We start from the raw sequence: 24209 nt of genomic DNA, 5'->3' as shown, positions 1-24209 counted from the left end.
GTCGCTGGTGAGTGAGTCGCTGTCGCTCGCTGTACTTCTGGCGCGCGAAATTTAGCCGAGTGGAGTTCAGGGACTTCTACTGCTGCTACTACTCCTATTACTATTACCGCTACTACTACTGCTCTACTGCTACTACTACTGCTACTACTACTGCTACTACTACTGCTCTACTGCTACTGCTACTGCTACTGCTACTACGACTGCTACTGATGCTTCTACCTTGCTCATCATGATACTCGCTAGACATGCTATTAGTCTGCAACGCCGTGCAATACGCACCTACGCAGGCAGATCATACAAATCCTCCATCAAGGATCTCAACAGCCTACAGAGCAATGCTCAGACCATCCAGGCACTGCGTGCATCAGGCAAGATGAATGTCGATGCCATTCCAGAAATGCGCAGCTGGCTTGCCAAGGCAGGCATTCAGCAAGCAGACCTCGATGAACTCAATGTCATCCATGTTGCTGGTACAAAAGGCAAAGGATCCACGTGTGCCATGACGGCGAGTATCTTGTCAAAATACAGACTTGCTTACGGCCGATCACCGCGTATTGGACTCTACACAAGCCCTCATCTCGTCTCTGTGCGAGAACGCATACAAATTGACGGCGAACCACTCCCAGAGGAGGAATGGACAGACTACTTTTATCAAGTCTGGGACGCACTAGCTAAACATGGCGACGCGAGACCCGTCTACTTTCGTTTCTTGACTCTGCTTGCCTTTCGCTGTTTCATTGAAGAAGGCGTCGATGTGGTTGTACTGGAATGCGGCGTCGGCGGAGAACACGACTCTACCAATGTCATTACGAAGCCAGTCGTTGCTGGGATTACGAGTCTCGATATCGATCATGTCCATGTCCTCGGCCATTCATTACCGGAGATTGCCTGGCACAAAGCAGGTATCTTCAAAGAAGGCGCACCTGCCATGACCGTCGAGCAGCCCACTGAGGCAATGGAGGTGCTTGAGAAGCGTGCAGCCGAGCGACAAGTGACTAGTTTCAATGTTGTTCCGATACACCCGGCACTCGATACTGTTTCGCTCGGCGTCGGTGGCAATGTCCAACGCATCAATGCGTCCTTGGCAATTGCACTCGCAAATGCATACCTCACAACACAAGGCGTGGACGAAAACCTTGGCAGGACTTTGCCGAAAGAATTCATTGACGGTCTCGAACAGGTACGCTGGCCGGGACGGTGCGAGCGCAAAGTAGTGGATTCAGTGGAGTATTGTCTTGATGGCGGCCACACGACAGCATCATTGCAAGTGGCTGGCTCTTGGTTTGCATCATTGCCACAAGCAGATGGTAGTCTAGCGCTCATCTTCAATCAACAGTCGCGCGAAGCGGATTTGTTGCTCAAAGACCTGCATGCAAGTCTGGCAGGATTGTCCTTTGCAAGCGTCGTCTTTTGCACAAACAAGACATTTGCGCAGGCAGGATATGCAGATGAGTTGACGAGTCTCAACAACGCTACGGACTCGGTGGAGGCACTTGAGGTTCAGCACAACCTTGCCAAGACGTGGGAGAGGTTGACTGGGCAAAAGGCAGAGGTGTTGCCGTCCATTGAGGAGGCTCTTGCACATGTCAAGAAGCAGGGAAGCAAGCGTGTGCTTGTGACTGGCAGTCTGCATCTTGTTGGCGGTGCTCTGGCTGTTCTTGGCCGCGGTCCTGAGTAGATACAAGTCTAGTCCATGAGTCTGTCTATGTATGTCAACTTGTGAAGTGCCACGCCATCTGATCTCTCACGTGCCGGCCAGCGAGCGACGTGTACACAAGCAACCACACCGACACCACAGACTCCATTGCAGCCATGGCCGTTGCCCAGCAGCCTCTCCTGGGCCCGCAGTTCTTCGAAGAGGCAGAAGAGCAAGACGGCATACGCTTCTCCTGGAATGCCTTCCCCAGTACACGTGTAGAGGCTTCACGCACCGTCGTCCCTATTGGTGCCATCTACACGCCGCTCTTCAACAAAGCAGAGCCTACAGCTCTCGAGTATGAGCCTGTTGCATGCAAATCACCCTGCCGGGCAGTGCTCAACCCATTTTGTCAGGTGGATATGCGCGGCAAGCTCTGGATCTGTCCATTTTGTCTGACGCGCAACAACCTTCCGCCTGGATACCAGCAAATCACGCCGCAATCGTTGCCGCCAGAGTTGATGCCAGCATTCAGTACGGTGGAGTATACCCTTGCACGACCGGCTCAAGTGCCACCCATTTTCTTGTTTGTTGTGGATTTGTGCCAGGAAGAGGACAACCTGCTTGCCCTGCGCGATGCCGTCCAGACATCCCTCTCTCTTATCCCAGAGACATCGCTTGTTGGTCTCATCACCTATGGTACCATGACGCAAATCCACGAAATTGGCTATGCCGAATGCAGCAAATCGTACGTGTTTCGCGGCAACAAGGAGTACAGCGCCAAGCAAGTCTCGGAGATGCTCTCGCTCGGTGGTCGTGCACCCACCTCCACGGCTCAGCCTCAAGGTGCGCGTCAAGGACCTCCACCAGCGTCCATGTCTGCTGCAGCACGATTCTTGTTGCCAGTCTCGCAGTGTGAGTTGCAATTCAGCAATATCCTCGATCAGCTACAGCGTGACCCATGGCCCGTTGCCAATGATAAGCGTCCACAGCGATGCACAGGTGTAGCCTTGTCGGTGGCTGTGGGCATTATGGAGAATAGTTTTGCACAGGCAGGTGGACGCATCATGCTCTTTGCCGCTGGTCCAGCAACAGAAGGTCCCGGTATGGTCATTTCTACAGAACTCAAGGAACCCATTCGCTCGCACCATGACATTGACCGTGACAACATCAAGTACTATAAGCGGGCATCCAAATTCTACGAGGCGCTCGCCAAACGAGCAGCCACGAACGGGCACATCATTGACATCTTTGCAGGGTGTTTGGATCAAATCGGTATGCTCGAGATGAAGTCCCTTGCGAATGCGACAGGCGGCCACATGATTCTGTCAGATGCATTCAACTCGACCATCTTCAAGCAGTCTTTCCAACGGGTCTTTAACCAAAACGAGGATGGCTCTTTGGAGATGGCCTTCAATGCTTCTCTTGAAGTCATGACAACCAAGGAACTCAAAATATCCGGCCTGGTGGGTCATGCCATTTCCAACAACAAAAAGTCCAGCTTTGTTGGCGAGACTGAAATTGGTATTGGTGGAACGAGCAGCTGGAAGTTGTGTGGCCTCACGCCAAAGACTGCTGTTGGCTGTTACTTTGAAGTGGTGGCTGCACCAGGACAAGCTGGTCAAGGACAGGCGCTTGTGCAATTTGTCACGCAATATCAACACTCCTCTGGCCTCATGAAGTTGCGCGTCACAACTGTGCAACGACCCTTGGTTGATGGCAGCTCGCCCATGATTGCGCAAGGATTTGATCAAGAAGCTTCAGCTGTCATCATGGCTCGCATTGCAGTCTACAAAGCAGAAGTAGACGACGGACCAGACGTTCTTCGATGGACAGACAGGATGCTTATTCGGTTGTGTCAAAAGTTTGCCGACTACCGCAAGGACGACCCAAACTCTTTCAGGCTTGCACAAAACTTTAGCCTCTACCCACAATTCATGTTCCATTTGCGTCGGTCGCAATTCTTACAAGTCTTCAACAACTCGCCAGATGAGACGGCCTTCTACCGGCATGTCCTCAACCACGAAGATGTCAACAATTCGTTGATTATGATTCAGCCGACGCTGTCCTCGTTTGCTATTGACGAAGCGGAAGCACAGCCAGTACTACTTGACTCTGTGAGCATCAAGCCCGATGTCATCTTGTTGCTCGACACCTTCTTCCACGTTCTCATCTGGCACGGCGAGCAAATTGCTGCTTGGCGGAAAGCTGGGTACCACAAGCAAGAGGACTATGCCAATTTCGCCGAGCTCCTCAATGCGCCCAGTCACGAGATTAGCGAGCTCTTGAGCGACCGTTTCCCGATTCCGCGCTACATTGTCTGTGATCAAGGTGGCAGTCAAGCGCGGTTCCTCCTAAGTCGAATCAACCCTTCCACCACGCATTCAGGCGGCGGCTATGGTGGTGCGCCGAATGCACAGGCTGTGTTTACGGATGATGTGTCGTTGCAGACGTTCATGGAGCATCTCAAGAAACTTGCCGTGTCTCAGTCCTCGTAGTTGCATAGACTAGCTCTCTGTCGCCAAGTCTTCTGTTCCTGAATATTTCCTCGTCGGCGCAAAACTGACGCAACCCAACGACTACGTCCATAAATCGCGGAGACATCGCACAAGTGTCAGCCCGTCTGCGCTTTGAGAGGGCAAGCATGCGTGGGCCGCAGCGCATCGTCGTCAAGTGGACATCCTTTGCTTGCGCATTGCTCAACTGCCTTGTCGCCGGCTCCGTGGTGACGTTTGCCCTCTATGCGCCACAGCTACAGCGGCATTTGCATTATACGTCCATCCAAGTCAATACGGTTGGCATCGCTTGTCAGCTCGGTCTCTACCTCACAGTCCCGTATGTCGCCCCTCTTTGGTTAACATGCTCACTCTAGTGTCCTTGGCATATTGTGCGACAGCAAAGGACCCCGTATCGTCTCTGCCTATGCCGCAGCACTCGCGCTACCAGCCTATCTCATTGCAGGCAAAGCCTATAAACATGCATGGCCGCCTGCTGTGCTCGTTACTTGCTTTGCAATCCTTGGGTCAGCGACCGTGGCGTTATACCTCAGTGGTATCAGCACTGTAGCCAAAAACCACCCGCGATCGCGCGGGCTGGCCATGGCGGTCGTGACTGCAAGCTTTGGTCTGAGTGGACTATGGGAGACACAGGTGGTGGATCATTTCTTCAGAGACAAGCATGGCGAAATCAATATCGAGGGGACGTTTCTCATGTTTGGGCTCTTGCTAAGCATCACGGCTGTCATCTCCAGCTTTGGATTGCGTATCGTTGCGCAAGAAACTTTTGAAGAAGAGGATATGAGTGATGCTTCCAGCGTTGATGAAGCCACCGCCTTGCTCGCTCAAAGCGGCGTCCTTGAGCCGTCAGAAAAGCTGTCGCTCAAGGACAAGATTCGCATATTTCTCAAAGACCACAGCTCCTGGTGGTTTTTTCTCGCCTTTGTCCTGTTGGCTGGTCCAGGGGAAGTCTACACCAATAATCTTGGCATTCTCTATACGGCCCTAAAGGACCAGGAAACACAATCAGTCTCGGCATCAGTTCAAGTTTCCCTCTTTGCACTTTCATCCACTTTCGGCAGGCTCTTCTTTGGTGCTCTGTGCGATATTCCGTCGCAGTCGCCCATTACCCTGCGCATGACCATCCTCATCGTTGCTGCAATGGTTCTTTCCCTCGGCTTCAGCATTCTCGCATGGACAGACATCACAACCGATACCTTCTGGCTCGCAAGTGTTGCAACGGGGCTTGGCTATGGCGGTCTTTTTTGCATCTGGCCAGCCGTCTCCTCCCTCATCTGGGGGCTTGAAAACTTTGCCACGTATTGGGGTTGTCTTGCAACAGCGCCCGCGGTCGGATCTGTCCTGTTTGGGCTGCTCTATGCATCCATTTATGATAAGGCTGCACAAGAACAACACAATTCATCTGGTCTATGTACAGGGCATGTCTGCTTCTCGCGCAGTACTGGCTATTTTGCCATATCCAACCTGCTAGGCGTCTGCATTCTCATATTTGCTCTGCGTGTTTGGCGACGGCGATTCCCTGCTGCATAGCTCTTTCGTCTATTGAAATTATAAGTGATTGGGCTTTATATGATTAGGCCTTCAAAGTACACAGCTAGAATCCCATCCAGGCCGTTCACGCTGATGTGTGGTGGTGGTCGTCGTGCTGGCGGAGACCCCAGACAACGCAAATACAAGCAAAGCCCTCCACAACCGACATCAGCTCCCGCTCCTTGTCCTCGGCTGGATCTGCTTGCATCAAGCTTCGAATCATCTTCATCTACGGGAAGGTATCAGGGCTGAACACTCAGCTCTAAAGCGCGACAAGCATCCCTGACTCGTTGTATAAGACGACTATAACATCATGCCGCCCAAGAAGCGCGCGCCGCGAAAGCCGTACTGCGACCAGTGCAAGGAGCGCCGAGTCATCTGCGATATGGAGAAGCCAGCCTGCTCGCGCTGCGTCAGGCGAGGTCGCGAATGTATGTCTATACAGAAAGAAAAGAGCATCCCTAACACACAGGCTACTATGCGCCGTTTCCTGGTCCGCCAGTAAAGAAGAGCCCAGCTGGAGATGAGAAGCTGTCTGGATCTACGAGTGCACTGACACGTCTGCAACCGCAACAAAGACATCAAACTCCCATTGATCTACTTGGACCAGAGTTGCTCGGTGCAGAAGGACTACAGCCTATAACTGGCAAGCGCAAAGTACCTTCCGAGTTCACTGAGCCTGATCCACAGCGAGAAGCAGATCACCTTTATCCTAGCGAGCCTGCCGTCAAGGAAGACTCCATCGCTGCATCAACGCCCGCCGTGCCGGACGAATTGCTGACACTCCTCTTTGGGAGTAGCGACGTCAGTAAGGCCTTCTTCGCAGACAATGCTCGATTTCATGCTCCAGGATGGGGACCACCTCCGCCCATCAAGCCATTGCAAGTCAACGTCGCGCCTGAGGATATTTATGCGAATGCCTGGGTGCATCGACTCATGACTGCAGGTAGGGTTTTAAGTCGGCCCGAGGGATGGATTGCCCATCTACCTCGCTTTCGAAAGACTGAACTTATCATCTCTGGAGTTTGGGCGTGTGGTGCACTCGAAATGGGCCACGACTTGCAAGCAGCCAAGTACTATCGTCGCTGTCTAGAATTACTGGCGCCACGCATTAGAGCTACGGGTGAAGTCATCAATTTTGAGGAGTCTGTTGAGACGTGTGCTTGCATCTTGCTGCTCCTTGCATACGAGATTTGCAACTCGAGTCTGACGCTGCACAACTTTAATCTACACCTCGATGGACTCGGGCAGATCTTGAAGAGCCATGTGGCGTATGTGGTCAAGCACGGCAAGTTGACGCGGTACCGGATGATGTCGCCAAAACCAGACTTTCCAGGACTTGTCTATCAGAGTTTTCGCGAGATTGAGAGTGTGGCCAATGTAAGTCACCCAAGCAAGGACTCTTCTAACAACAGTTGATGCAAGGACTACGGCCGCGACTTTCATTGAAGGAATACGAGATGCTCATCAACATTGAAGATTGCGAGTGAGTTTGCACATCTTCCTCTTTATCCGCTGACATTAGATATATCACCGATTTCGAGATTGTCAAGCAATGGAACATCATGCACAAGGCCGCCACGGCAATGCATCTACCTCTCGCACAACGTCTGGGAGCGCTTGACGAGATTATGACTGCCTTCAGCCGCTACAGCTGGTCTGGACCTGGTCGCAAAGAAGTGGCCTCTTCAGACTTGTCCAAGTGGGCAGCGGTACCTGGCTTGCACAACCCCTTCACGACCAACCTCTGCTATACTGGACAAGATTTCCAAGACACCCTGCGACGCACATCGATTGCGCTTGTAGCTCGCTCAGCAGCCTTGCGCATCGAGTCATCCACAATTGAACGAGGTAACTTTGGAACAACCGAAGAACGCGAGCAGCGACTGACGCGTGCTGATGAACTGGTACAAATCGCTCATTTTTGCCTCAGTGAAGCAGCCATCCCACCCTTCTCTTGGCTGTTGCTTGGCTTATTTTGTTCATGCGAAATGTACAACCTTATGTGTGAGTCTGGAGATCCACGAGTGACGTGGACAAAGTCGTTGCTTGCCACCGTCACCACACGTATGGGCTTCACACCATCGAAAATCAATGAGTATATTCGCAGCGTCAAGTCCATGGAAGGTTTCGATCTCGCGCCGATGATTGAGCCTCGCGCCATCAGGCCAACACATCAATTACCGCAGCTGCCGGCCAATATCCTTCCCGGTCAAAGGACTTCACAGGATCTCAGTGGCATGTCAGACACACTGAGTCTACGCCGACCATCTTTTGCAGGCTCAACCACATCGTCACTTGCAGGAGGCCCATTGTCTGTAGACATGGCTGGCAGTAGTGTTCTTGGTGTTCCATTACCAACAGTCGCTGTGTCACCTTTGCCAAGCAGAATTCGACGCGACTCGTCCACTTCCAACAAGTCGTTTCGTTCAGAAACCCATCCACCGAGTGTCTCAGGCGACGCTGACTTGGTGCCACAGCCAGTGATGCTACCTGGTCTATCAGAAATTGATCCTGCCTTGGATGATGCCAATTTTGCGAAACCATTTCATCACACCCATAGTGCGAGTCAGGCACAAAGTAATGCATATCAGCCGCATCCAGCACCTGCATCACAAGCTGGCAAGACTAGTGGGAAGCATGCTGAACCTGTGCCGGGCGCGCAGGATTCCGCGATGGCTTCTCCAAGCCCGACCTTGAAGCAGGAGTCAATACCTGATTGGATGCAGGTTGTAAGGAACCAAGGCAGGGCGTAAATCTTTAGGGCTATTTAGGCTTGCAATGTCGAATCGACAGTACGTACTAAACATATTGCATGAAGCATTCTAGGAGCTGCCAAAGAGTGTGCTGACCCGCATGATCTGTAACCACACAACAATCAAGCCGACCCCTGAACTTTTCGACAGCCATTTGGAATCGTTTCAAAGACATGATGGTCTCATACCACCGGCCAGCGATTCTCACATGCCGGGCGCCTTGCAAACAGGCCAAGAGGAGATTCGCCGTAAAGTCAAGGACTGCCTGACAACCTTCAAATGCTGGCTCATCAGTGTCAACCATGATGATGTCGCCTATATGCCAATCTCAGAAGAAGGAACCGCAAAATCTGGCCAGCAGGATGGCGCATCGACCAAATCAGCCAATGGGTATGTCGGGATCGCTTCTGATGATGAAGAGGAGTAGACGGTGCAAGGGCAATGAGCGGGCGTTTCAATACCGAGTGACGCGTATATCGAGGGACTCGTCAGACAATGAAGTATACCAGGTGCATGGCAATTGCAGCCAGCAGGAAGCATGAGACGGTAAGATTGACTTCAGCTCTCATTGCGGCTTCCAGGCTTGATTCGTCCTTGAAATCCTTGACCTTGCGGTCCATGTGCTTGACGTTGTGGATGTGTCACGCCAGCTTGTGGTCTTGGCGATTGTGTCCGTCTCTTTGATTCTACCTTGCCGGTCTTGTGATCGGCAGAGCTGCCAAATAGACGTTCTCGTGCTTCTTTATAACGCTGCTCCCTTGACGTTCCTTGATCTGCCATGAGTGAAGCATTTTGGGCAGCCGCTTGAGCACGACGAGCAATATCTTGCTCATCAGAAGAAGGTCCTTGGCGCTTCAGGATCTTGAGTTGAGGCTTGTAGGCTACGGATGCCTCTACAGTATGGAAAGGTACAGAAGCTTGAGCAGAGACGTGGTTGGCTTTTTGCCAGAGTTCAGCATCTGTAGCAGCCTTTTTGCTTGAAGCAGCAGAAGCAGACCAGTCGTCGTTCTGCCACTCAGACCAAGGATCACTCATCACTTCTTGGTTGTTGTGGTGTTGAGTCCTGTCGGCTGATGCCGCATTTCTGTCGCCAAGAAACGAACTGTACACGCGACCCATCTCTTGAAGTGGTCGGCATTTGCTCAGCTGAGCATCCGCTAAGATGGTTGCGTCTACGGCTGTATCTGAGCATACGCCGCTCAACTCTAGCTACCGATCACGGCCACCCTTGCCCGACACCCTTAGAGAAGTACCACGAAGCTCATGGATTCTGCTCAGCGGCTTGTACATTGGCGTCTTCCTATCGGCCCTCGACTCTACCATGGTCGCAACCCTAGCGACAGAGATTTCATCAGGCTTTGGCAGACAAAATGAGAGTTCATGGCTCGGCACGTCATATCTCCTGACTGTAGCTGCTTCACAAGGTCTCTATGGCAGATTCAGCGATATTGTTGGTCGCAAAGCAGCAGCGCTCTTCAGCATCAGCTGTTTCGCGCTTGGCACACTCGGCTGTGCAATAAGTAGTTCAATGAACATGATTATCATCGCTCGTGCCGTTGCTGGCATTGGCGGAGCTGGACTGACGACCATTTCGAGCATCATTGCCTCAGATCTTGTCAGTTTGAGACAAAGAGGAACGCTACAAGGCATTGCCAACATCAATTTTGGGCTGGGGGCCAGTCTTGGTGGACCTATCGGCGGCTTTCTATCGGCGAAGTACGGCTTCCGGTTTGCCTTTCTGATTCAACTACCCCTGTGCCTCATGTCCTTCGTCATTGTGATTCTTTACTGTCATATTGAGCTGCCAGCTGGCGAGACGACACCCATGGAGAAGCTCAAGCAGATTGATTTTCTGGGTGCATTGACATTGGTCACTGCAACAACGCTACTTGTCGGGGCTGCTTCAGTTGGTGGTAATATTCTGCCGTGGTCCTCCCCGTACGTTTTGGCTGCTCTCGTCTCTGCCATCATTGTCCTGGGAATGTTCATCTATATTGAGATGTATGTGGCGAAATCTCCCGTCCTGCCGCCCAGTATCGTCTTTCGTCGTACACCAGGCTTCGCAGCACTCACAAACTTTTTCGGCGCTGCTGCCTCCTTTGCATTTCTGTACACAGCACCCATTTACTTTCAGGTCGTCCTTCAAGCTAGTGCGCAAACAACTGGTCTTCACTTTCTGCCAAATGCCTTGGGCATCCCGTTTGGGAGTTTGCTTGCTGGCGCACTCCTGGCTCGCAATGGTCGCTACTACTGGCTGACATTGATGTTCCTCATCTGTGCTCCACTTTCTGCATTATCGCTTGCCTCTTGGGGCCGTCATCCACCAGAGTGGCGGACGTGGTTCGACATCTTCTTCAATGGCTTTGGCATGGCGGGAGCAACGACAACAACCTTGCTTGCAATGCTCAGTAATGTGGGATCGCAAGAACTCGCTGTGGCTACGGGACTTTCGTATTTGGCTCGCTCGAATGGACAGGTGCTTGGGGTTGCCGTCTCGGCTGCGATCCTGCAGGGCTTGCTGCAGACGCAGCTCGAGAGACGGATACCGAACCACAAGCTTGTGGAAAAGATTCGACGAGATGCGAGCGTAGTCAAGCATCTCAAGCCAAAATTTCGCGAACAGGCAATCGAAAGCTACAAGGTTGCTGGACAATGGACATTCGTTAGTATTGCTGCTATGGGACTGCTTGGTGTATTGAGTGCAACAATGATACATGAGAGACCAGTGGAAAAGGGTATGGTCATTGATGATGAGCCAATAGAAGATAGGGAAGGATAGATCCAATCACGTCATAATGTCGCCGTCAGTCCAACGTCGCTCACCTACACCTTGAGTATTCTGGTGACGTCGTGGACTTTTGTTCATTTCTTCACCTCTCCTCGCACCATGAGATGCTGCTCGATAGCTTCGGTAATCACAATGTGATCCCACACCTGAGCGAGTCCACTGACAGTGATGGTGCCAATCATGAGACCACTCTTCAGCAGGATTGGGAAGCAGCCTCCATGAGCGGCGTGTTGCGACTCGTCAATGTTGTACTTCTGGGCCAAGGTAGTTTCTTGAGCTGCCAGATCGCGGCCGACGCCATAAGATGACATGCCAAACCTGGTCGTCGTGCGGCGCTTTCGCTCAACCCAGATTTCGTTGTCAAGGGTAGCACCAGGAGTGGCACAATGGAACAGACACAGATCGCCCACGCGGATGTCAATGACAACAGGTTTTGCATCAGTTTTCTCCAACAGACATTTGTTACTTTTGGCCTGGCTAGCTGCCGAGCTTGCGCTCGAAGCGCCACCGCTTTCAACTTCGAGGATACGGTGGCGAATCTTCTGACCAATATCAAAGGCATCATTAGCGCCGAAATCATTGAAGCGCAAGCGGAGCTCTTGCTCTTTGATCTGTCTCAAAACTGAGATCTGGCCTGGGCGGCCTTGGACATCTTTGTAGGCTGCAGCAGCATCTCCATTGTGAGCCTCAGACCCAAGTTCAAGAGTGCTGCGGAAGTCTTTGGTGAAGTCCTCCACGGAGATGTGGCCCTTCATGATCTTGTAGTGCCTCAGCAAGATACTATTGGTATCCATTGTAGATCAAGCAGTTGTACAGGACAGTAGCGTCGTAGCGTCTACCTGGCACCCTCGAACGCGATCGATCCGTCTTTCAGATGGTATACGTCAATCAACACACAAATGTGAAGAACGTCGCTACTACACTCGAGCATGCTTTAACATCAACCCAGTTCGCTTCGTATATACAAATGGAGTTTCACTCTATATCTAAGCGTGCAAACTAGCTGCAGGAACACCATATAAACTCAAATATGCAGTTCACTGAGGAAACTTTGAGGGTTGAGGACCAAAGGCGAGAGCAAGTGACATGCAACCATCCAAGCCATGGGCAGTACAGTAAGCAAGTCGTTGATACGCCACTGAGCTGGTACTGCAGTCCCAATGATAATCATTGCCAGAGCCATAGTTATCCACACCAAATAGTACCACTTGTAGCGACGCCAAATCATCGGCATTTCCTTGAGGAAATGACTGTTCTCCAGCGTCTTACTCGTAGAGCCCCAAGAAATGGGGATCTCAAAGAGGTGCGCAAGGAGTGGTACTGTCAAAAACATCGATAGACCGCCGAAGAAGATACACAGGAGAGTGATATACTTGAAATTCTCCCAGAGGGACAAGAACAAGTTTCCCTTGCGTGTGCGGAACCTGAAGATGGCATTGACGACCGGCTGGAAGACATTAAAGGTCATCAGGGTACTGATGAGAATCTTGAAGGCCGATTGGTAGAGTGCGGTAATCTTGACATTGTACCAGCCCAAAATGAAGTAGTTGATGAACGCCAGCGGCCACCAAGAAGCAATGGCATAATAGGTACCCATGTACGCCAGCATGGTAAACTTTGAGAAGCCTCGAATCTGCTTAGACAGGAAAAATTGCCTAAAGAGTGGTGTGAAGGGGCCCTTGAAGAGCCAGACGCGAAGAGGATTCCACATGAGCTCTGAAATACCGTACGAGTACTTTTGCCAACGGTTGATTTCATCATAGACTGTGAGAGACACACCTTCCTTGAACTCGCCATTGTTGTAAGATGCCATACGTACGACGTAACCCAAATTTTGCAATTTCAGGGAAAGTTCAAAGTCTTCAGAGACGTGCTCCTCGGACCACCAATAGTTGCGACCATCTATCTCCCAGCCGAGCTCTTGAATAGCTGACCAACGAAGGAATGCATTGTGGCCGACAAAAGGAGCGACATCGCCGTTTGCACAAGACCACATCATGGCTGTCGTAACAAAGCGCGTAAAGTGTGCCATACAGTCCTCCCAAAAGTTGTTGACAACCTGGAAGGCATCGTTCGTATGTTGTAGAATGGCCAATTCGGGGCTGAGGTAAAACTCTGTAGCAGCATCAACGAAGCAGTCTGCAGGAATACGCGTGTCGGCATCGATCAGAAGAATAAACTCACCGACACGGACATTGCCATCCGCTTCACAGCCAGGGGTGTCTTGCAGCACCTCTTGCAGACAACGTTCATACTCTTGCACTTCCAAAATATCGGACCACTCGTCATGACGATTGACTTCTTCAAGCTTGGCTTCCACGCGGTGGGCGACATCAAGAGTGTAGTTGAGGTTGGAGGCCTTTTTGAACTTTCCTGCACGCACAAAGCCGTCCTTGCCATGAGGTGGACGAGCCACCCAGCCAATACCTTGCATTTTGTAGTAAGCGATACGTCGCTGCTTTTCTGCCGGAGAAAGGAGCTGTAGACCGTCTTCGCACACAAGCAGACTGGCAGTTCCGCCTTGTAGCTCGTAAGTCTTGATTGCTTCACCGACGGACTGCATGGTAATGGCGAGCACCTGCTCCAAGTCCTCCTTGTACACAGGGCACTGAACAGTAATATGAGGTAGGTCGTGATGCTGCTTGAGTACAGGCGCCTGGCCAGAGTAGTACTTAGAGTTGATGTTGAGCTGAGAGATGGGACCAATAAGCTGAAGAATGAGACAGCAGATGAGATAGGCAAAGAAGGAAGAGAAGAAGAAGAGCAGCGGGAAGTAGAGAATGATGCCAATGGACATATAGTTGCCCTCGGCCTTGATCTGAAGCATCACTTCATGCACTTCTGTACCGTAAAACACAGCCATGACTGCGAATGTCATGGCAACGCAGATGGAAGCCATATAGGGCTCCCCGCGCTTAGGCTCGACGCCTGCCTCGAGCTCTTGTTCGGTAAAGTTGAGAGTGTTCTTTTCTTTGTCTTTGGTGAGCAAGTCTTTGGCCATGCGCTTCTCTTTCCAAACGAGATTGACCATCTTCTTTTCGAGCTCTTCAGCAAAAGGCACGAGCGTAGACGCATCGTCAGACCAGACCAGCATGGAACCAGTCTCTAAAATGAATGCTGCAAATTGGTGGCGACGAATACTGTGCACGTCTGAATGACTTTGCAAGACTTGAATCTGCGTCCGGTCGTCGAGTGGAATCTGCTTGATGCTAGGCAGGATACTCTTGAGGATATTTTTGGTAATCTTGTTGGTCATTTGCATGATGAGCTGACATTGCAAGTGACCAGCAATATCAACAAGACCAATCAGATCCTCGTTTGTGTTGGATTCGTCAGACAAGGGCGCCGTCAAGTAGGGCACAAAGGCCAGGTCCTCCTCAGACTGTGCAAAAGAGTTGGTGCCCGTTGCCCGCAACGCCAGCTTCACCTCATTTTCATCAGCAAGCTTGAACCAACCATTGTTTCTGCAGCGCTTGTACAAATGCCGCAACATGAGCTGGTTCTGATAACTCTGGTCCCATGTCTTTTCACCGAAATCAAAGACAGACGACGAGCCTTGGGAACTGAGCTGTGATCCAGCCAAAGATGCTGCGCGGACCTTTTTCAATGTAAGGTCGAGCGCCGCTTCATGCTCTTGAACAAGCTCGCTCGGAGCGATATAGCCTTTCTCATCGCTGTCGCGGCGCACATCTGGGAGATTGGGCACCTTCTTGCGAATACCGACCTTGTCCAGAAGGCCCATGATGTCGCGCGGCTAGACTGCAAAGGGATGATGGATAGATAACTTGCTCAGAGAGTGTGGTTTGATGTCGAGTAGCGACCGGAATGTGTAGAGAGGTATATCTCGGTTGTGGAAGTTGATGTACAAAACGCGCATGCGCAACCGGTCAGAAGGTGAGACAGGCCTTTGCCCAGACGTCGTGCTCCTCCAAGTCCAGGCCTCTGCGCATCACTTTTCCCTGTCTCTGTCTTTCGCCTTTCATGTCGGTGAATTAAGGCCGCCAACCTCTTCCTCATCTGGACACGCCACCTCGCTTATCTGGATGCAGCCACAAGTTCGTCTTTCCGCCATCTGAACACCGGAAAGGAACAGACGACCATCAGCAGTCATGCGTAGCAGGTCGCGACTAGCTATAGCACGCTAGCTAGAGTGCAGGCTGGCACTGAGTACAGTCTGCACGGCGCTCAAATCCACTGTGCTACGCTGATGCGGTGCAATGGCTCCTGAAGCCACGGCTATGGCACGTTTCCTGCAGCTTTAAAGATGCTCTTTATCGTCTGTGCAGTGCGCACACGGAGTCATCGTCCCAGTCTTTTGCTGACGTCAAAACTACGGACGCAAATCAACGTACGTAAAGTCGGCCTTAGTCAGGTCGTAAATTACTGATGCAGTCTGACCGGTACCGCGGTCCGCGACATGCGCAGCGGCCCGAGTCTAGATGTAAAAGTACCTATGCTAGCGCTGTGAAAGACTTGAGCAATGACAAAGCGGGATCGCCATGCGATGCACACGCCATAGTCTGAACGCAGCTTTGTGTTTCAACAAGACGTGGGTGTCACGAAAGAACATCTTACATGTCTCGCTCTCCAGCTCGGTACACTCGACTATGCAGCTAAGTGTCTTTAGTAGGCTAGCTACAGCCTACAAGCACCGTTGAAGCACGTCGCCAGTGACTCGCCACTGACGCGCCCGACCGCGTTGTCTTAAAGATCGTAAACCACACGCGGGTGGCTGGCCTGGGACGCCGGTGGGCTTTTTCCGCTGAAACTCTTTACCGACCCTGGACCTGGTTCGAGGCCATGCGCGCTACACCGCAGCAGCACAAAGCCTAGACATGTCTCTGCTTGAGCAGTCTATCGCTGCGTTTGCCTAAAGCAAAAGCAAGTACAACCACGACCACACATCCATATCTTTCCAACGACCCTCTCTCTGACTTGAGCTTCCACGACACCCGGTCAGGGCACTTGAACCATGGCAGACTACAGCAGAGCGCCTCAAGTATCATCACCGCTCATGAGCGACGATGGTTTCTCGACGGCGTCCGACTCTGTGCAGAGCTCACCCAAGATTCCTAGCTCTCCGCAGATGATGAACATGTCGCCGCCGATGGGCTCGACCCGTGTTGCGCGACCCATGACACAAACACCGCTGTCGCGCGCCTCTTCAGGCTACTTTAGTGTTGATAGCGGACGGCGCGGACACGGTCAATCATTCAAGTCTGGTTCTTCATTCGTGCTTAATACTTCTGCGTATACTCGTCCATTCAAAACGAGGCGTGTTCTTGGGCCAGTTGACAAGCCTTGGCTCAGCGGCAAAAAATCAAAGTCTCGATTGGTTACAGACATCATTCCACTTATTGGGCTTGCTGCAGGACTTGCGATCGTTGCTGTTTATGCGTATACTGGCTGGGCCAAATACGATACTGCCAAGTTTTGCCCTGTCTGGACAGAAGACTTCTCCGGGGGTCTTGATCCCAACGTCTGGCAGCGCGAGGTGCAGATTGGAGGATTCGGCAACGGTCAATTTGAGTATGCGACTGATGATGAGGCCAACAGTCACGTCAAGGATGGCATGCTCTACATCACACCAACCGTTGGCGAACCTTGGGAGGATGGCGCAACACTCAACTTGACCTCGCAGGGCATCTGTACTGCCACTGGTGACTTGACCGACCTCGACAAGAATTGTTATGCTATTCAAAATGTAACAGGTGGCGAGTACATCCCCGTCGTTCGCTCAGCACGTCTGACAACTCGCTTGAGCAAGTCGATGAAATATGGAAAACTCGAAATCCGTGCAAAGCTTCCTGTAGGCGACTGGATCTGGCCTGCCATCTGGATGATGCCAAAAGACTCTGTGTATGGTGCTTGGCCTGCTTCTGGCGAAATTGACATTGTCGAATCGCGCGGCAATGGTCACGACTATTTTGTCTACCAGGGTGATCCTAAGGACAACAAGCGCTTCCCTGCAGGCAACAACGCCATCGGATCTACGCTGCATTGGGGTGGTGACACGGCCAGCAACAAGTTCTACATGACCACCAACGGTTACCACTACCCATCGGCCATCAATGGCTTGACCGATGCCTTTCACACGTATGGTATGGAATGGACTCCTAACGGTATTCGTATCTACGTGGACAAACAACTCACTCGAGTCGTCTACTTTTCCTTCCCGAAGCAAGGGTTTTGGTCATGGGGCAACTTTGCTACCAACATTGTCAATCCCTGGTTTGGAGGCACCAAGGCGTCACCGTTTGACCAAGAGTTTTACCTCATCCTCAACGTTGCTATCGGTGGCACAAATGGATATTTTGCTGACAATGTCAACGAAAAGCCTTGGACGAATGGTCTGAAGCGTGGACAAGCGCTTAATTCGTTCCAGAGGGCCAATGAGACATGGCTCCCTACGTGGAAGCAGCCAAGTCTGATTGTAGACAGCGTCAAGATGTGGGAAATTTGTAAGTAGATACAGTGCTGGCATTGTCATAAATAACGCATCCTTGCAAAGAATACAACAGATTTTATGAAGCTTTCCAGAGATACAAAGGATCAATCAAGCATTGCTGCTCCATCTTGATCCAGTCGACAATTAAATCGCGGTCTTCATCCTCAGGCCATTTCATGGTCGTTGCATTCATTCGCGAAAACTCCTTGAGGGCTGCTTGACGACCAGCCGTCAAGGTCCAAGGCACCTGGTCTTTGAAGATGCCGTTCATACCACCCACACCGACATGCAGCGTCAACTTGAAGGGTTTGTCGAATGGTGCACCGAGCGAAGGATACGCAGGCGCCCAGGGGTTGAAGATGCCGTCAATGTAGCCAGCGCCATTGGCTTGCCAACCGCCTTGCTTCCAAAAGCCGCCAAACTTGTCCCACTGAATCAGAGCCACTGTGTTGGTTGGATCGTCAACCCAAGTGCGCAAGTGACTCGGTGTCCAGGTCAAGCCATATGTATGGAACCCGTCCTGATACGTCTGGAATTTGAGCTTCTTTTGCGAACCAAGCGTCTTGCCCCAACCTTGAACACCATCTGGTCCATAGTTGACATACGAATCAACAAGGTCTGCACCACCTTGACCGTACAACACGTCATTGCCACGGTTCTGGACCAACATAATCTGGCCGTTGGCTGGATACGATCCATAGTCATTGGTGGCAGGCTCCAGCGAGATTTGAGAAAAGATCCAATCGCCACGCGGCATCTTGGCACGAATCTTGAGGCTGCCAAAATGCATGTTGATTTTGGTAGAGAGCTTTGCGGATTGCACAGGGTTGATGATGGTGCCTGCCGTTGAATTTTGCGTCATGTTGCACCAGTAGTAAGGATCCGTACAGAGTCCATCAGCACTCAAGTTGATGGTTGTCATGTCTGGATACTCTGGCGTAAAGGTTGGCCGAATGTGTAATTTGCCATCCTTGATGAACGAGTTGGCCTCTTCTGCAGTAGTCCAATCGAATGACCCAACGTTGCCACCGCCAGAGCTGATCTCGTGCATCCAGAGCTCTGGATTGATGACTCCATCGCGAAAGTCTTCATCTTGCAGCATACAAAGCTGTGGTGCGCGTGCTTCAAGGTATCCCCATATGCCGAAACCACAGAATGCGAGGAAGCCGATGATGACGCCTCCCCAGACAATGTAGGAGCCTAACCGCTCTGCGCGCGTCGTTTTACGCTGCAGCCAGTACTTCTCCGGCTCGACACCCCAATCTTGATTTTTGCGAATACGCAAGCTCGCCTTCTCAATCTCTCGAGCAGTCTTCTCGCCGAACGGTACTACGCGCGACCGCCGTCTCTCCTTGGCCGCCTCGAAAGTATCCGTTGCATCGTGTGCGTTAAGGCCTTGTAAATCAAGACCTGGTGTTGATGGCGCTGGGTCGTCTCTGAAGGAATCGAAGGAGAATTCACTGTCGTCTATGTCCGAGTAGCCTCGCTGTTGGAAGTAGTCTGACATGACTGAATGCGCTGTTCAATGCGACCGGCGCAAGAGATGCAACGATGTTGTTTGTGAAAGATATGTGTAGTAGAACAGACACGAGTATGAGCTGATATTGATGCGCAGTGTGAGTGCAATGGCAGAGTAGCAGTGCGCCTGGCCGGGTCCATCTGCACTGTGGCCGTTGCGCAAGGCGAATCTACCGGATTGCCGTTTTGGGTGAGACAGGTTGACACGCTGCAGCCACAGGACGCCACCAGATTTAAGGCCAGCCACCAGATGCAGACCGCAACGAACAGGCAAAGCACAGAGACACGGGCGTCAGCATGCGGCGGGCCTCGAGCAGGCGCGAGACACTGCGGTCTGGGTGCGCAAGAGATGCAAGACTGCAACAACACATCTATTCTCTCGTCGCTGCGAACCGTTTCCTTAGCAAACACTACTTGTCCTGCCTGGCGCAGAACTTGCTTCTACACCTAGACGACGCTAGCGCAACCGTATCGTCATGGGCATTTTCTCTCGCAAGAAAGGAGCCGCCTATGCAGCGCCGGCCGAAACACCCAGCAATACGGCCATCGAGCAGGAGACTGTGCGCGAAAAGGCTCAAGCTGACCTCGATACAACAGTGACCGGTCGACTCGAGAGTCTCTTTGCGCCGAAATGGTCGTCCGACCCAGATGCGATGCTTCAATTCGTCTACAGCGCTTGTGATGAAAATGAATGGTTCGAGACTTGGCCTGGTCGCTCATCACTTGTTGCAGTGCGCTCACATCTTGACTACGCCTGCTTTCCCGAGCCGGAGGGAGACAACTTTCTCTACACCGAAGTGGCCAAAGTACTGCAGCCAGAAGTCGTCATGATGATGTGCTCGGGTTTGGTAGAGGAGTTCCTCGCCAACGTGCCAAGCTTCATTGACGACGTCAAGCTATCCGACGATCTACACATACAAATCGTCGACGAAGTTGCCAACTTGCGCTACATCCGGCGCCATCAATATGCATGCTTTGTCCGCGAACGGCATTGCCTGTTTCTGTGGGCAGACGACGCTCGCAAGCTCATTCCCTTTGCCTCTACCGTTGAAGAATTGCTCGTCAACCGCATGTGGAGAACTAAAGACGAGAAGGACTCTTGGCGCAAGGAGCCCGTCGAGATTGATCGCGAGAATGCCAATCTAGATGGCGCGCGCCCCGTTCAGCTGCTTCTTCCATTCATGGTCACTTGCGCTGTGCTCATCAACTTTTTAGTGCTCATGCTGGCAACACGCAACATTGTCAAGATTTCCATCGAGACAAAGACCTACTACCGGTTCCTCTTCCTACTCTACACGCCACTACAATTTGTCTTTACAGGTTTCTTTACGCTCATGCTGGTCGTGGCCGTACTCAACTGTGTCGGACCCATTGGCCACATGTTTGAAAACTCTCGTCACTACTCCTGCAAGCCGCCCATCAGAATGAAGGACAACTTGCCGCATGTCACCATTCAATGTCCCGTCTACAAGGAGGATCTGGCAGATGTCATCATTCCAACAGTCGAGTCTCTGAAGATTGCCATCTCTACTTACGAAAAGCAAGGTGGTAGTGCGAGTATCTTCATCAACGATGATGGTATGCAGCTCATTTCAGAGGAAGAGCGTCGTGTGCGTCGCGCATTCTACGAGCAAAACGAGATTGGTTGGGTCGCACGACCCGGTCATGGTGTTGGTGGATTTGTGCGTGCCGGTCGTTTCAAGAAGGCCTCCAACATGAACTTCTCCATGAACGTCTCACTTCGCGTTGAAGAGAAGCTTGAACTCGTTGAGCGTGGTGCCGACTGGACAGACGACGAAGAGACGGTTGTCTACAAGAAGGCCCTCGAAGAGGTGTTAGCAGACATCAAAGCGACGACTGGTCACCAAGGTTGGGCAGGTGGCAACATTCGCATGGGTGAGTTGATTCTCATTGTCGACTCCGACACCCGTGTTCCACAAGACTGTTTCCTCGATGCTGTCTCTGAGTTCCACAACGCACCGCAAGTTGCCATTTTGCAGCACGACTGCGGTGTCATGCAAGTCAGTTGGGACTTTTGGGAGAACGCCATTACCTACTTTACTCGCTGCATTTACTTTTCGCTTCAGTACGCGACAGCGGCGGGCGATACAGCTGCTTTTGTTGGCCACAATGCATTCTTGCGTTGGTCAGCGCTGCAACAAGTCGCTTACTGGGATGATGTTGACGGCCGCCAAAAGTGGTGGTCTGAGGAGCACGTCTCTGAAGATTTCGAAATGAGTCTCAAGCTTCAAGGTCTGGGCTACATTTCTCGCTACGCGACCTACAGTAACAAGGGCTTCCAGGAAGGTGTGTCACTTACTGTCTTTGACGAACTTGCTCGATGGTCCAAGTACGCTTATGGCTGTTCTGAGCTCGTCTTCAACCCTTTCAAAGACTGGATTCGTCACGGTCCCTTTACCACGATCTTCAAGACATTCTTGAAGTCTGACCTCAACTCTTACTCAAAGGTGACTATGATTTTCTACATTGGCACATACTATGCCATTGCGCTCTGGCCGCTACTGATTGTCAACCTGTTTGCAGTCGGTTGGGGTACATGGAAGCTGGAGAAGGGCTGGGGCTTTTACAACGAAGGTTTTGGAATCTTTATATCCGTGCTCATCGTCTTCAACATCATCTCACCCATCACAAACGCTCTCGTCCGTTACCGTGCTCGTGGCGGCAAGTTCTTTGAGATGCTCTACGACAACTTCAAATGGTCGTTCTTGCTCATTGTCTTCCTCGGTGGCCTGTCCATGCACCTCTCCCACGCACTTGTGGCTCACATGTGCAGCATGAAGATGGAATGGGGAGCCACGGCTAAATCACTAGAGGCCGGAGACTTCAAATCAGAGCTGCCCAAGATTTGGAAGGCATTCAAGGGCATCTACTTTGTCATGGCAATCCTAGCAGCCCTCCAGATTGTTTTGGCAGTCGTTGTGCCTGTCAAGTATCGCATCTTGAGCATCACCGCCAACGGACCTCTTATCTTCCTCATGCTGATGCATTCAATTATGCCTCTGATTTTGTCACCCAATTCGTACGCGTCAGAGTGGCACGCAGACGCAAAGGCGACCGTTCACGACATGTCTACCTGGTTTACTATGCAAGTCAACAGTGTCAAGGCGAAATTGGTTGATCTCAACCTTATTTCGCTCGGTGAGCGTGATCAATATAGGCGGTTATAGATTTGCTGCTGGACAGAATCTCTAGGTGTAGCTTCGGTGTAGATACTCCAATACAATGATTTGTACTGTAAAGCATTTCTTTGGAGTGACCCAAACTGGGTTTCAAAATGTTCAGCGGCGCAATTTGTAGAGCTGACAGCTTCACCGTTTGTATGTACCATAGATTCATGCAAGACGCGCTACAGTATATACGTAGTTTTTAACTAGCTTGAGCTTACAATCCAGTCTTCGCAGATCGCTTTGCTTCCCATGTGGCTGCATTGTCGAGCTCAGACATCTTGATCCAGTCAATCACCATAGATCGCTCATCCTCATCTCCCCAATCACTCATCCATTTGGGATAACTCTCCCACATTTGCTTGAATGCAATCCATGGCGTTGCAGAGTTACCGTAATTGGCACTCTCGTCAGAGGTAAAATATCCAGGAACACCTGCAAAGGCAACGTTGAGAATCAAGTGGAATGGCTCATCAAAGGGTGCTGCTTTGAGTGGAGAGACTTGCCAAGGGTTAGCAAACGGCTCGCCATCTGGGCCATTGTTGGGAAGACCCCACTGCACAAAGGGAGACTTTTCGAATTTGTATACCATGGTTGTGTAGATGGGCTCGTCAATCCAGACACTGATGCCTTGTGGCGTGATGTCACACCCGTAGGTGTGATACTCCTTACTCAAATCAGCCATTGGAATGGGAACGACAGGATGTGTGTCATAGTTAGAGTCTGCGTATGCATTACCCCATTTGCCAACCGGACCAATGTGCACAGAAGATTGGATCGTATCACGGCCACCACCTGGAAAGCCAGGCGGATTACCTCGTGACTCGACAATATCAATCTCTCCAGATGCAGGCCAAGGACCGTACTTGTCGACACCTGATTGCTCAGGCAGCAACCAAATGGCGGACCAGAGCCATGAGCCCAAGGGCAATTTAGCATTGACTTCCACCCGGCCATACTTGAAGAAATGTTTGCCTTTGGTCGTCAGACGACCAGACTGCACGGGGTTGACATATTGTCCCTTTGTTGTATTTCTGCGCGTCACACAGGCTGATTCACTATACGACTTGGAGCAAATACCTTCTGCCGTCAGATTTCGGAAATAGCCCTCGACGTTGGCTTCAGGTGGCGTGATTGTTGGTCGAATATATAGCTTGCCGTTCTTGACAAACGAGTTGTCATCAGAGTCGGTCGTCCAATCGAGTGAATCTGCTCCCCATCCATCGACGGCCACATCGCGGTTGAAGTCATTTTGCAAATCCAGCACATTGCTAGAGAAATCCTCGTACCAGATGACTTTCGAGAACTTGTGCTGATCCACCTCTGAATATCCCCAGTAAGCGCCCAGCGCTGTCATGATGACACCAATACCAAAACCAATCCATGGCATCATGCGCGCTATTTTGGCACGTCTTGTCCGTGGCTCCTTGGCCCAGTTGTAAAAGTCATCAGGCTTGACACGACGACTCTTGAAGGGTCGCAGGTATCGACTGTGCTTTTGGACGGGTGATGGGAGGCCACTATCGAAAGCGCTGCTGGCGCTCCCATTGCTCTCGTTGCTTGGCGCAAACTCAAAGTTGGCCGGCGGCATATGCGCTCGAATAACAGTACGCAGACCAGCTGCGATGAGTGTCGTATGTATGTGGTGGTTGTAGCGCAAGATTGTGTCTATCAACAATTGCTCGAATTCAGTGCGCAAGCTAACGCTGGCTAGGCTTGCCTAGAGAATGTCTTTGCCGCGCACGCGTTTGGACGCTTTGGCCGGACACCGAGAGGCTGGCGATGCTGGACGGGTGGCTGCCACTAGCATTAAGCCCACTAGCCGCAAACTG

General features: G+C 51.5%; 13 protein-coding genes across 13 annotated transcripts; 7 read left to right on the top strand and 6 right to left on the bottom strand.

Annotated features, from left to right (window-relative positions):
- Nucleotides 1–229: 229 nt before the first annotated feature.
- On the top strand, nucleotides 230–1678 carry BCR37DRAFT_403000 (Mur ligase; the record flags this gene model as incomplete). The annotated part of the gene is made up of 2 exons (XM_040871958.1): nucleotides 230–266; nucleotides 288–1678. The coding sequence occupies 2 exons, from the start codon at nucleotides 230–232 to the stop codon at nucleotides 1676–1678; spliced, it is 1428 nt and encodes a 475-aa protein (XP_040724629.1).
- A 68-nt stretch (nucleotides 1679–1746) lies between these two features.
- Nucleotides 1747–4205, top strand: BCR37DRAFT_60726 (protein transport protein SEC23). The gene has a single exon (XM_040872386.1). The coding sequence runs from the start codon at nucleotides 1813–1815 to the stop codon at nucleotides 4132–4134; it is 2322 nt and encodes a 773-aa protein (XP_040724628.1). The 5' UTR covers nucleotides 1747–1812; the 3' UTR covers nucleotides 4135–4205.
- Nucleotides 4206–4280: 75 nt separating this feature from the next.
- BCR37DRAFT_393624 (major facilitator superfamily domain-containing protein) lies at nucleotides 4281–5682 on the top strand (the record flags this gene model as incomplete). Its single annotated transcript, XM_040871336.1, has 2 exons — nucleotides 4281–4471; nucleotides 4509–5682. 2 exons carry the CDS (start codon nucleotides 4281–4283, stop codon nucleotides 5680–5682), a joined length of 1365 nt encoding a protein of 454 aa, XP_040724627.1.
- A 147-nt stretch (nucleotides 5683–5829) lies between these two features.
- Nucleotides 5830–6348, bottom strand: BCR37DRAFT_61658 (uncharacterized protein). The gene has a single exon (XM_040872391.1). The coding sequence runs from the start codon at nucleotides 6262–6264 to the stop codon at nucleotides 5986–5988; it is 279 nt and encodes a 92-aa protein (XP_040724626.1). The 5' UTR covers nucleotides 6265–6348; the 3' UTR covers nucleotides 5830–5985.
- An 838-nt stretch (nucleotides 6349–7186) lies between these two features.
- On the top strand, nucleotides 7187–8589 carry BCR37DRAFT_61989 (uncharacterized protein). Its single transcript, XM_040872394.1, has one exon. It carries the CDS (start codon nucleotides 7248–7250, stop codon nucleotides 8436–8438), a length of 1191 nt encoding a protein of 396 aa, XP_040724625.1. The 5' UTR covers nucleotides 7187–7247; the 3' UTR covers nucleotides 8439–8589.
- Nucleotides 8590–8996: 407 nt separating this feature from the next.
- Nucleotides 8997–9557, bottom strand: BCR37DRAFT_393622 (uncharacterized protein; the record flags this gene model as incomplete). The annotated part of the gene is made up of 1 exon (XM_040871335.1): nucleotides 8997–9557. One exon carries the CDS (start codon nucleotides 9555–9557, stop codon nucleotides 8997–8999), a length of 561 nt encoding a protein of 186 aa, XP_040724624.1.
- On the top strand, nucleotides 9534–11259 carry BCR37DRAFT_60758 (major facilitator superfamily-domain-containing protein). Its single transcript, XM_040872389.1, has one exon. The coding sequence runs from the start codon at nucleotides 9601–9603 to the stop codon at nucleotides 11215–11217; it is 1617 nt and encodes a 538-aa protein (XP_040724623.1). The 5' UTR covers nucleotides 9534–9600; the 3' UTR covers nucleotides 11218–11259.
- A 59-nt stretch (nucleotides 11260–11318) lies between these two features.
- On the bottom strand, nucleotides 11319–11660 carry BCR37DRAFT_333871 (uncharacterized protein; the record flags this gene model as incomplete). The annotated part of the gene is made up of 1 exon (XM_040867119.1): nucleotides 11319–11660. A coding segment is annotated over one exon (342 nt), but the record flags the coding sequence as incomplete, so codon positions are not given.
- A 590-nt stretch (nucleotides 11661–12250) lies between these two features.
- Nucleotides 12251–14488, bottom strand: BCR37DRAFT_348643 (putative glucans biosynthesis glucosyltransferase H; the record flags this gene model as incomplete). Its single annotated transcript, XM_040867862.1, has 1 exon — nucleotides 12251–14488. One exon carries the CDS (start codon nucleotides 14486–14488, stop codon nucleotides 12251–12253), a length of 2238 nt encoding a protein of 745 aa, XP_040724621.1.
- A 2028-nt stretch (nucleotides 14489–16516) lies between these two features.
- BCR37DRAFT_340410 (concanavalin A-like lectin/glucanase domain-containing protein) lies at nucleotides 16517–17689 on the top strand (the record flags this gene model as incomplete). Its single annotated transcript, XM_040867360.1, has 1 exon — nucleotides 16517–17689. A coding segment is annotated over one exon (1173 nt), but the record flags the coding sequence as incomplete, so codon positions are not given.
- A 61-nt stretch (nucleotides 17690–17750) lies between these two features.
- BCR37DRAFT_393617 (concanavalin A-like lectin/glucanase domain-containing protein) lies at nucleotides 17751–19181 on the bottom strand (the record flags this gene model as incomplete). Its single annotated transcript, XM_040871334.1, has 1 exon — nucleotides 17751–19181. One exon carries the CDS (start codon nucleotides 19179–19181, stop codon nucleotides 17751–17753), a length of 1431 nt encoding a protein of 476 aa, XP_040724619.1.
- A 664-nt stretch (nucleotides 19182–19845) lies between these two features.
- On the top strand, nucleotides 19846–22380 carry BCR37DRAFT_348516 (glycosyl transferase family group 2-domain-containing protein; the record flags this gene model as incomplete). Its single annotated transcript, XM_040867851.1, has 1 exon — nucleotides 19846–22380. One exon carries the CDS (start codon nucleotides 19846–19848, stop codon nucleotides 22378–22380), a length of 2535 nt encoding a protein of 844 aa, XP_040724618.1.
- A 274-nt stretch (nucleotides 22381–22654) lies between these two features.
- On the bottom strand, nucleotides 22655–23803 carry BCR37DRAFT_333748 (concanavalin A-like lectin/glucanase domain-containing protein; the record flags this gene model as incomplete). Its single annotated transcript, XM_040867114.1, has 1 exon — nucleotides 22655–23803. A coding segment is annotated over one exon (1149 nt), but the record flags the coding sequence as incomplete, so codon positions are not given.
- Between the last annotated feature and the right edge of the window lie 406 nt (nucleotides 23804–24209).

Source organism: Protomyces lactucae-debilis, assembly GCF_002105105.1.
Source record: "Protomyces lactucae-debilis strain 12-1054 chromosome Unknown BCR37scaffold_12, whole genome shotgun sequence".
Classification (NCBI taxonomy): Eukaryota; Fungi; Ascomycota; class Taphrinomycetes; order Taphrinales; family Protomycetaceae; genus Protomyces; species Protomyces lactucae-debilis.
Note: the sequence above shows the minus strand (reverse complement) of the source record. Positions and strands in the feature narration are given on the sequence as shown.